Below are 12,215 nucleotides of genomic sequence, written 5' to 3'. Positions count from 1 at the left end.
GGGATAACTAGAAATGTCTCACTGATGCAGACGACAGCATTCTAGGGTTACAATCAAGACTCAGTTAGAGTAGATAGCTTTTAGCCAGTACGTAACTCATGCTGGACTTGATGTGGATAATGGGTACAAAAGGTGAAGATATTCCATTCCCCAGCATGGACATCCCTTCCCACTTACAAATTCAGTTTGAAAATATTAGCAGTGAGCACCTTGGGAAGCAGATACATAATTTCTGGATTAGCTGGTGACTACCGACAATAGGCATCTATCGCACTTGAGACCAACCACACTTAATATACTGACCAAATACATATCCATAATAACATACATTTGACCAGAGATATGTTAGTATCAAATTACAGTGCAGCTAATAGTCTATTTAAGATTAAAGCAACTGCCTCAGAAGGAACAGGTGCAACGTCCTGAATCCGGAACTCCAAAAACCAGAATTATCCAAAAACCAAACATTTTGCACATAGCTGATGGAGTTGTCTGGAATTATTGTCTGAAAACCAGACATTTTTGAGGCAAAACCCAAAATCTGGCACGGATTCGGTTGAGGATTCCGGATCTCAGACAAGAAAATCAAGTCTGAAATCCAGAATCCTCGACTAAATCCGTGCCAGATTTTGGGTTTTGCCTGATTTTGGACCTCGCCGCTCAAAACCCAGCACGGATTTGGTTGAGGATTCTGGATTTCAGACGTTGTACTAGTAGTGTAAATGTGGTTGTGTAAATGCTTTCAGAAGCAAGAAACACCAGGTCCATCACCTCAGAAAACAAAGCTCTTCCTGGTGCCACTCGACATTGGGTAAGCCACTTTATTTTGGCCATAAGCAGGCAGAGTTCGTGAGCTGCCTATACCAGTCAGCAATAAAATATCTCCAATTCTGAGGAGGTCAACACTCAGCCAGAACTTGGATCAACTGCACACGCTGTGCTAGTGTTGTCAAATCCACTGTGCAACATAAACAGAGTAAATCTATCAAATGCAATGAGTTTCCACAATATAAATGGGCCAGTGTAAACCAAATTTCTTATCAGTTCTGGAAGCTCTCGGGCTGAGTGCACAGTTCTGACTTCAGGCATGAAAAGCTTTTACTCCCCAAAACCTTGTACGCTGTTAAGCTGGGGCTTAATATTAATCTTCTGTCCAACTTCTCTAGTGCACTTGAATTCTGTGAGGCATTAAAGGAGACAGCATGGGAGGACCTTGGCTATTTACAAAGCAAACTGCAGTTTTTTTAATGGCCTACTGAAAAGAATCATGAAATGCCACAATTTCTTGTAGATACAATACCTGCCAAGACCCAGCAATGACATCAGTTCAAGCCAGCCATTCTGTAGCCAGCATCAGAGCAGGCATTCATTACAGGAATAATCAACCAGGAGTTCAACTAAAATGGGCTGAATAAAGGGCATAAGGTACTCAATTCATCTTTTAAAACTTTCTGTAATAGGCTGTGCTGCTGAAATCCTTAAGCCATGACTGTTACTTCCTGACTCAATTACTCAGTAGTCTCCTGGTCAGGCTCCCAAGTTCTACTTCCACTGTCCGTGTCTTAACCCATTCTCTCCCTCATCATCCCTGACCTCGCCAACTTTCATTGAAATCGATGCATTGGGGGAATAGGGAGCCAAAGTCACTTTGGTCAGCTACAAGTCCCTCAATGGCTGCACCTCTCCCACAACCACAACGGGGTAGGAAGCAATGGAATAGGAGTTAAAGCAGTGCACTACACAACTGGATTAAAACAGGAGCCATAAATTGGAATGTTCCCAGTTAGAAAAGAGGTTATAAGAGATGTAACAAATGATAAGGAAGAGAATCGCATATTTTCACTTATTAAAATAGTAAAGTCTAACAATATTTGCAGAAGTGGTTAAGCTTAGCTAGCTTCTTACAATACAAAGAAACTGCAACCTATATCAAACTACATGTTTATTCACTCTTAAACTTGATTGGTGAGAGTATGAAAAGAACAGTTAAGGTATCTTTGAAAGGCCAAGATTTGAAATGAGGCAAGCTAATAAAAACCCTTTGAAGCAAGCATTTAAATAACTGCTTGTTCGCTCAAAACAAAACTATAGAGTACCAGAAACGGGTTATTCGTGGAGCCTTGCTCCTCCCTCAAGTAAATTGAGCAGTTAAACTGGGGCATCATTTGTGAATGAAGCTGAATTTTAACTCCATGGCAGAATTAAAGAAGCCAATACAAAACTAAATCTTAGAGGAAAATATCTTTTGTCACAACTATCATCACACTACTTGGCCAAAGTAAAATGGTAAATAACAGAGGGATAAAGTACAAATCTATAGAGTTTGTATGGTCGACGTAGAAGGTGCTGCATCACAACCCATCTAATGTGTAGAGTTCTGGTAATCTAATCAGAGGAAGGATATTATTGCCCTCAAATAACCAAGATGATTCCAGGCATCAGTAATTTCAGGCATGAGGAAAGGTTAAGAAAGTTAGGCTTTCGTTGGAAAAGCTGAAGACAATGACATTTTCAAGATTATGAAAGGAACCAATAAAAGTGATTCACGCAGATTGTTCACCATGATGAAAGTCCTAAATGCCAAAGGATATAAGTTAAGAGAGTAAGGGAAGTCATGCAAAAATAGGGTAAGAGAATTCTGGATAATGTTACCAAGCAAGGCCACTGAAGCAAATAACAAAAGCAGAGTGCAGACTGCAAGATCTGGCAGCATCAAAAGACACAATAAGGCTTAATGGCCTGTTATTTTCCTGGAAATTGTTGTTCTTAGAACATATATTGCCAGACTTTACCTCAGTGCTCAGCCCATGTCTTCCTCCTCAAAAATGTTCTGTATAGAAAGTACATCCTTGAATGTTAATCAGTTCCAAAATAAAATCGCAAGTACTTGCCTTTCTTGGGCAGTCCTCTTCCTTTCCCCATCCGTGACTTCCTGTCCAACATTTTCCCCTTCGGACTAGTGGGAATAATATTCCGACTACTCTCCCCATTATCACTGAGAGAATCTCCTCGTCCAGAATCCCGAGAAGAGTTCTTCCTCAAACGTCTCTTGGCTTTGGCCTTGAGCCGAGCTTCATGAATGGACGTCTCTCGTGATGTCCAGTTCCCATTGATCTCATTTGGCAGCATAATGGCTTCAGTTTGATCTTCATCTCCAGACAACATATTACTAGTACTGTTGTCAAGTTCTGAAACAGCAAGTTGAGCCATTAAGTCAACAATGGTGTTCAACATTTGGTAAAAGTACAAAATAAAGTGTACTTTTTAAAGGTGGAGATTAGCACAACAGAAAAACAATTAACACCAGGAGCAGCTGACACTTTCACCTGCAACACCTGTGACAACAGTGAATCTCAACATAGGAAAAAAAGTGATACACCCTACCTCTACTAGCCTGCAGTATGCAGACCTGCTGTGAACTACATCACACACACACACACTGTCTATAAACTAGCATGCAACCTATCTGGTCTTCTGTCTAAAAGAGAAATCACAAAGCACCTACAAGGATAAAAATACCAAAAACAGCTGATGCATAGACTGCTTAGAAGGGCGATTTATTATTCTTACTAAAAATGAAATAGCAAATTCTTTGAATTTGCATTGCATGCAAATAGCACTCAGGAGCACGTCAAGTACTAGAGTATAACTTTGCCCCAAGAGGTCCCGTACTGTCATCCTTCCATTTTAAGAAGCAGCATGAAACAGTGCATTACAGACTTTGCTGTCCTTCACTATACTCCATCTCACTCTCTCCTCCTTGAAGACCCTCCTTATAACTTACCTCTTTGACCAAGTGTTTACTCACCACTCCTGGCTGATTACACTTCTGTGATGCGCCTTGGGATGTTTTCCTACATTAAAGGCACTATATAAATGCAAGTTTTGTTGATACATACCTTTCCAACTCAAAGTATACTGCTTAGAATGATTAATTGACAGCTTCATATTAAAACCAAGTGCATGAATCTCTCCGAAGCCTTCTCTATATCTCATTGTTTTTTTTCGTAAGGCAGCTCCATTGGCAGTGAATTACATACATTTACACAATAAAAAGAAAATCTGTACATGCAAACAGGAAATTTAAAAAGTTGTCACCTGATAGGCAACCCCGCTTTCACTGGCAGCCTCTTTCCATCAGGACTTTTCTCACCTTTCTTCATTACATTGGTACCATGGTCAATGCTGGTGATCTTTTTGCTCATTCTAAGCTTCAAATAGGCCACCCTTATATTATACCACCTCTATCCACGTTCATTGTGTTGAAATCAAAAATTCATTGCAGTGAAATCAAATCTCATCGCACAATCCTCTACTTATTCACCAACCCCCCACCAACAAAAACCCTCAAAAGTGAAACTTACTTACCTCAGTCACTCTTTCCTCCAACACCCTTCAAGCGTTTAAAATTTAAGCATCATATTGTCCCTTCTACTTGGGCTGCTCTTACCCTAGTCAACCTTGGCAGCATTTTACACCACGAGCCTTTCCCTTTGGCTTCTCAATTAAAAGCACACACACACGTAATAGACAATGCAGGATTGAAATATGAAAAGTAGCTATAGCATCTACAAATTGGTTCGGACACACAACTTACCCCATACATAGGTTTATCTACTCCAGTTATATTACATCAATTAAGCTGGCATCATAAACATATTTACAGTGATGTATTCAGAGAGTTTCATCTTGACTACCTACTTGCATCATTCACTCAGTGCATGAAGCTCTGCTCCAACGACAGAGCTATTATGGGTCAGTATTGGGTCACATTTTTAGGTTTAAAATTTTGCAGACGGTCTCCCTGGTACTAAGGATATCAGTAGCACCACGCTGCATTTTTGACAATGATGATGAGTCACAGACACCAAATGCATACTGTAACTATGGCAGTAAAGCTTTGGTAGGTTTGTAAATTAGCACACAGGTCAGACCTTCCATAACTAACATAAAACACAGTATTAAAAGAACCACAGTCCACCAATGATTTATCATTAAATGCTGAGACTGAATAATTGCATTTGTTCTAGCAATTTAAAAGCATGCTAATTGCTGAACAACAGAAATTGCAAATTCAAACCCAGGAACATTGAGTTCCATCTTAGCTTGACTTTCAGGAGGAAGTGTACAGCAGTCAATCACTGAATAGCTCCAGAGTGTGGGTGGGGGGGGGGGGGGGGGGGGAGTAGAGAGTGGGGAGAAGTGTAAGAAAAGACTAAGGGGAGAAAAAAAACAGACAAGAAAATTAGCTTAAAAATTTCAAGATAGCTAGTGTCAAATAAAAGAAAGGTTCACGTGGTCAGATACACCACATAAATAAAATGAAAATGACTGGTAACTGCATACTGGTAAATTCAATTTCTAATTTAAAAGTATAAAGTGTATTCCACTGAATCACTGTTAATGAAGATATTTGCACACATATTAGCACATCATAGCTCCACTTTTTACATTTTATATGCATTAAAACTGCTGGTTGGAGACCTGAATTTTCACAAACATATTTATGGAGAACTTGCTCCTAAAATCAGGAGTGTTACCAATCATTAAGGCACCGGAACAGAACCGTAGAATTGTAAAGCTCCCCAGTTTGCATTGATTAAGATTCTACAGTCAACTTTTTATTTAAAAGATGACAGAAGTGAGATCCCTTGATTGCTCAGTCGGTAACTGCATTTAATGATCCGTAGAGAGCGTGAAGGTCAGGCCGCATTAAGCCCCGAATAAAGTGCAGTAACCTGCAGGTTACGGACCAAGAGCTAGTAAATGGGATTGGACTGGATGACCTTTTGTTGGGTGGAGCAGATATAATGATAAGTACTGCAGGGAATAGAATGTGGCCAGGGTGATCTCCTGGATGGCTCGGAGAGGAATTTCCCCAGATTTTCTCTCCCTAAATTGGCCTGGGATTTTGCCTCTCCCAGGAGATCACATGGCTCCAGTTGGAGTGGAGTGTAGAATGTTTTAGTATAAGGGGTGTCGCAGTTGTGGTGAGGTGGATTGGTTGGGCTGGGTGCTCTCTGCCTTTCCGTCATTGTTCATAGTGTTATATGTAACCTTTAAGGCTGCTGACCAAGGGCCATGTGGCTTATCAGCTGGCGCGGACACGATGGGCCGGAATGGCCGCCTTCTGTGCTGTAAATTTCTGTGTTTCTAATATTACATTTTATTTAGGGATGTCAAAGTGTTTTGTACAACAACAAATTCTCATCCACCACACTCCATTGTGAGTTCCTAATCTCAGCTCGTCTTTTAGGAGCAAGAGGCTAGCAGCTCAACTACAGATTCATGGGGGTTGGGGATTAATGGCCTCAGCACCCTCGTGTTATGGATAGATAAGACTTGCATTTCATGACCACTGGACATCCCAAAATGCTTTACAGACAATGAAGTACTTTTTGGAGTGTAGTCACTGTCGTAATGTAGGAAACGTGGCAACTATTTTGCGCGCTGCAAGCTCCCACAAACAGCAACATGATAATGACCGGATAATCTGTTTTTGTTATATGGATTGAAGGACAGGACACTGGGGATAACTCCCCTACTCTTCTAAATAGTTCCATGTGATCTTTTACATCCACCTGAGAGCAGACGGGGCCTCAGTTTAACGGCTCATCCGAAAGACGGATAGTGAGGAGGTGGCAAAAAAAGCAGTGTTCTGTTATTCACTGTCCAGTAGGACTTGCTGAGAGGTCTTTGAGGGGACAGGATTAGGTTTGGCTGTCATGGCCACATTATTGAATAATTTGTTGATGCTCTCTGCCTAAATACATGTGAGGAATGGCGCTTGTGGAACTGTACCTCAGACTTCGCACCTTCAGAGATGGGGCAGAAAAGGAGGGATAAACAGCATTTTGGAAAAGACTGAAGGACATGTCAAGACTTCCCAGTGTTCAATCTGCTTTTTAACTGCTTCAGTGATGTTGAGGGCCACACTAAAAAAGCGCATTCCTTTATAAACTCCAAGCTAAATAAATGCTATTCCTCAAACTGTTTTTTTTTTAAATAAAAGATTTAATTAAAACCCAAGGCGTAAAAAAATCAAATCATTAGCTTTTTTCATATCCAATTTTATGGTGGAATTGGAATAATGGCCAGTTGAGAGTTAAGCAGAGTTCTTATTTGGACAGTTCAGAATAGTAGTTTGAAGTATGCAAAACAGCTCATATGTAACAACCAATCAGGATACATAAAATATGGTCTCCGGCCAACAAGAATTGGCCAAGCCTGTATGTTATTTTGATCCGAACACCAACACTACTACAACACCATCACTACTACTACATTTTGAGTCAATAAAAGGCTATTGAAGAATCTAAACCAAATGAAGACATGACATCACCCCCAATTTGGGAATTTTTCCAACAACTTTTATAACCATAAGAATAGCTTTCAAGCTGATCTCACTGATGCCCTTATGGCATGGAGTGTAGAAGCACACATCAGTTGCTGAAACAGCAGTCTGAAACAGGGAAAATGGTGGCTCCAATTGGAATGCCAGCCAAGAATAAGAACATTTTGCTGAGTTAGTTATTAGTTTTTCAAAGCATAGACATTTCACAGGCTTATAAATTTAAGTGAAATCTTTTTTAAAAAAGTGTTAATTTACCAAAGTGTCGCAACACAAATCTTCACTATTTAGATGGAGTTAATCATGCACTGTGCTGCAGATTGGTAGAAGACAAAATGCGTCACTGACAGGAAGTTAGAAAGTTTAACGGAGAGAGGGGAAAGAGAGGGAGACAACATACACTCAGCACTATAACACTTCTCCAATTGTTGGAGATGTCCACATAAATCCACATGTCCCGTGTTGGATTTCAGGCTTCACAAGGAGAAAAGTGAATGTGTTCTTCAACTCCCATAAAGTGATTGCTAACATTTATTTTGATCTTTGCTGATGTTTGAAGAGTATGATTTAAGCAGTATGCATCATTGGGATCTACTTGCATGGAAGTCACCAAGCCCAACATGAGGGAGTTGAAAACCCTCCAGCTCTGACTATACCTCTGCTGATGTTAGTGAGAAAGCTGACCAAAATTGAGATATTCGTTAACTGGAGATCAACATCACCAGGTTAATTTCAGGTAGCAACTTGTGCAATCAACATACTGAAGCAAAATCAGGTACGAGAGCCCCTTCAATACTGCCATGGATTGACTTTTACTGCACAGGTAGAGACCAAGTCTTTTGTTAAAAAAACAAGATAATGTTCACCAGAGACTTGGAGAAATTTTAAATTGCCCTCAAATGTGACAACTTGCATTTATATAGCAGCTTTAATGTAGAAAATTGTCCCAAGGTGTTTCACAGAAGCTTAATCGGACAAAAATAGACAGAGCCAAAGGAAGAAATAATAGGAGGGATGAGTAAAAGCTTGATCAAAGAGGTGGGTTTTAAAGGAGCGTCTTAAAAGGAGGTGGTAAAGAGGCAGAAAAGTTTAAAAAGAAAATTCCAGAACTTAGGGCCTAGACAGCTAAAAGCTCAGCCGCCAATGGTGGGCATGCTGAAGAGGAATGCAGAGTTCGCACAGGGTTGTAGGGCTGGAATAGGTTATTGAGATAGGGAGAGGCGAAGCCACAAAGGGATCGAAACAAGGGGATGAGAATTTTAACTGAGGTCTTGGCAGACCAGAGGACAACGTACAACAGGGTTTGGTGCAAGCTAGGATACGTGCAGAGTTTTGAATGAGCTTAAGTTTATGGAGGGTGGAAGCTGAGGAGGCAGCCAGAAAAGCATTGGAATAGTCAAGCCTGGAGGTACCAAAATATGGGGGGGGGGGGGGGGGGGGCGGAGGCAGAAGATTATGACTGCAGAAAATATGGCCCATCCATGATTTGATGTCAGATGAGCAGACTGACAATGCAGAGGAAAGGTCGAAAGAGCGACCACAATCATTACGCTCTCTGTCATAGAACAAGAATTAAATTAGCTTTAAAAGATTCGCTCTGGCCCACATTTTAAAAATGGCTACGAGATCCATCCCTCAACTCCAGTTACCCCACCTTTTGTCCAGCAGTGACAGACGTGGCTATCTCACTTGCTGGGAAACAAGAATTGCAGGTACACAACACTGCAGCCAATCACATCAAAAATGTTATGGCAACAGACATTAAAAAAAAATCTAAATACATTTTAACAGCAGAATCACAATTCAATTGTAGCACTGATGCAAGTCCGACTCCAGGACTTGGGCTAACATTACTGAGTTGGTGGCTAATGGTTGGGGGTGATTCACGAGACGTTAACCACTGGAATAGGTAAACTGGGCCACAGTTTAAGGTGGACATTAAAGACCCCATGGCATTATTTGAAGAGACCAACGAGTGTTCTGAAGAACAAACCTCCCTCAACCAATACCATTAAAAAAATCACTAAGTCATTCATTGCTATCTGTAAAACAGCTCTTGCATTCATCCATGTAATAGTCACTGCACTTCAACATAATGTTTGTAAAGTTCTTCAAGATGCAGATGTAATAAAGTGTTGGTGTTTGCAAATACAAGGTTTTCACTCCCAGATGCCAAATAAACAGCTTCCTCAAGTGATATGTAAAGCAGCATTACCTGGGTAGTGCAATAAAGATCATTTTAATTTAAAACAGCGTTTAAAAAAATAAATAAATGAAAGCAAGCTTTGGGGGGGGGGGGGGGGGGGTGATGGGGGTGGAGGAGGTGAGTTACCAGCTTGTTATAGGTTAAAATTATTTTTATGTTAGTTAAAACAAAACGTGCAGTCGCACAGGCAAGTAAAGGCCAAAAAGAGATGAATATACACAATCAATATCCTCAGGAAGTCTAAAAAGAAAGCACAAACAATACGGTAACAAAAAAAAAACATTAGCAAGCTCTAAAGTGACCAATATACATAGTGGGGAAGGGAGAAAATCCAAGAATCCTAATGGCTGCACCACAGCACGTGGTCCTGCAAAGTGCCTCCCTTAGAACTGCAAGTATTTACTTTTGAAGATATCGAAAGGTTTTTAAAAACAAAATCAACCTTTTTTAAAATAGTCACCTTATCGAAAGATACAATCAAAAAAAGGAAAAACATTTAAAAAAACTTTTAAAATCTCAAACCAGGAGGGGTATTATTCCATATTAGAAAATGTAATACCTGCATGCAAACCATTAAAAACACCACCCATGGCCAAATTCTCACTCTCTCACACACACAGTACCTGCTGGAGAGTTGTTGAATTTCGGCTCTGCCTCTGTTGCCATGTTTGTGAAGGAAACGAGATTGTTTTCGGATTTGATTTGAAGGGGTGGTGATGTATTTTTTTCCCCTGATCTTGACTTGGGTGTGCTGCCCGGGAATAATTTGCTGCCCCCTCTCTTTCCCCCCCCCTCGCCTGCCGCCGCTCGAACTTGAAGGAAAACAAATCCGTTGTTTCCTTTGAAGCCAGGCTCTGAGAGGAAGATTTTTTTTTAAAGTGTCAGCAATTTAGTACGGCGGCTCTTTTTTTATATTATATATATTCTTTAAAAAAATTTAAACGATGCGGCTGCCGATAAGGGAGGTTTTTGATTTCAATAACACGGCCCTTGTTCGCTCTGTCTGTCCAAATCCGTCCTATCGCCTCAACGCCTTCGAGTCGCTTCTGTTTGTTTTTCCTCCCTCGACCTTGCGTCACGTGGGTAGCAACAGCATTGTTCATTCGTCACCTTCGCCACCGCACCGGACCAATCACAGCAACGCATAGCCTCAACTCCGGTGGCCAATCAACGCCCGTCATTCTTCAGAAAAAGGGGGCGAAGACATCGTCTCCCCCCGCCCCCGCTACAAAGGGGTGGAGCTTCGAGACCAAGTATATTTACTCTCTCTCAGTGCTGCCACCTAGGCTGGATGACTCACCAACATGGCACTGCAAATGTGTCATAGGAAGATGGCAGGACAAGTTGAGAAGGCTGTTGATTTTTCTTTAAAAAGCATATGGCTTTATTAATAGTGCAAAAATGTGCTTTATGTGCAAAAGCAAGGAAGTTCTGATAAAATGAAACACTGGTTAGGACTCAGCCAGAGTATTGCGTTCAATTCTGGGCGCCACGTTCTAGGAAGGATATCATAGCCTTGGAGAGGGTGCAAAAGAGATTTACTGGAACATTTACAAAGATGTGTGGAGAGACCAGATTCGTCCTTGGGCCTCTCTGTTCTGGCATGTTGTTGCTGAGCATTGCTGGAATCGTGCTTGGTTTGGGCCGCGAAGGAATTTCGGCCCCATATATATCCATACAGCTGTGAGGAGGGATGATATGTTAGAAGGATCATCAAATTACATCATATGGATTGAACTGAAGAATAAAGAAGTGACGATCACACTGCTGGGAGTGTACTATACACCCCCAAACAGTCAGAGGGAGATAGAAGAGCAAATATGTAGGCACATTTCTGAGAAGTGCAAAAACTATAGGCCAGTAATAGTAGGGGATTTCAACTGCCCTAATATTAACTGGGATAGAATCCGTGTGAAAGGTATAGAGGGTGCAAAATTCCTAAAATGCATTCAGGAGAACTTTTTTAGCCTGTACGTAGCAAGCCCAACAAGGGAGGGGGTGGTTCTGGAGTAGTTTTGGGGAATGAAGCTGGGCAGGTGGAAGGGGTATCAGTGGGAGAGCATTTTGGTGCTTGTGATCATAATTCAGTTAGATTTAGAGTAGTTATGGAAAAGTACAAAGATAGACCAGGAATAACAGTTCTCAATTGGGGAAAAGCCAATTTTACTAAGCTGAGATGTGATTTAGCCAAAGCGGACTGGAAACAGCTACTTGAAGGTAAATCAGTGTCAGAGCAGTGGGAGGCATTCAAGGAGTAGATCATGAGGGTTCAGATCAAATATGTTCCTTTTAAGAAAAAGGATGGGACTAACAAATCTACAGCCCCTTGGATGTCAAAGGGCATACAGGGTTGGATAAAAAAAAGGGAGGTGTATGACAGATACTGCAGTATCCCTAGAGGAGTATAGAAAGTGTAGGGGTGAAATTAGGAAAGCAAAGAAAGAGCATGAAAACATTTTGGCAAGTAAAATCATGGAAAACCCAAAGATGTTTTATAAATACATTAAAAACAAGAGGATAACTAAAGAAAGAAAAACAGAAAATGCTGGGAATCTCAGCGGCTCAGGTAGCACCTGTGGAGAGAAAAACAGAGTTAACCTTTTGGGTCGACGACCCTTCGTCAGAGGCGAAACGTTAACTCTGTTTTTCTCTCCACAG

General features: G+C 41.0%; 1 protein-coding gene across 1 annotated transcript in view; it reads right to left on the bottom strand.

Moving 5' to 3' along the window:
* pdcd4b (programmed cell death 4b) overlaps positions 1-10,624 on the bottom strand; it is a 35,345-nt gene extending 24,721 nt beyond the window's left edge. The window contains exons 1-2 of the mRNA XM_070876539.1: positions 10,181-10,624; positions 2,892-3,188 (exon numbers count right to left, since the gene is read on the bottom strand). Coding sequence (XP_070732640.1) covers positions 2,892-3,188; positions 10,181-10,223 — 340 coding nt within the window. The 5' untranslated portion in view covers positions 10,224-10,624. The remainder of the gene's footprint in view (positions 1-2,891; positions 3,189-10,180) is intronic.
* Positions 10,625-12,215: the final 1,591 nt, after the last annotated feature.

Source organism: Pristiophorus japonicus, chromosome 3 (genome assembly GCF_044704955.1).
Source record: "Pristiophorus japonicus isolate sPriJap1 chromosome 3, sPriJap1.hap1, whole genome shotgun sequence".
Classification (NCBI taxonomy): Eukaryota; Metazoa; Chordata; class Chondrichthyes; family Pristiophoridae; genus Pristiophorus; species Pristiophorus japonicus.
This window is presented reverse-complemented; position numbering and strand designations above follow the sequence as displayed.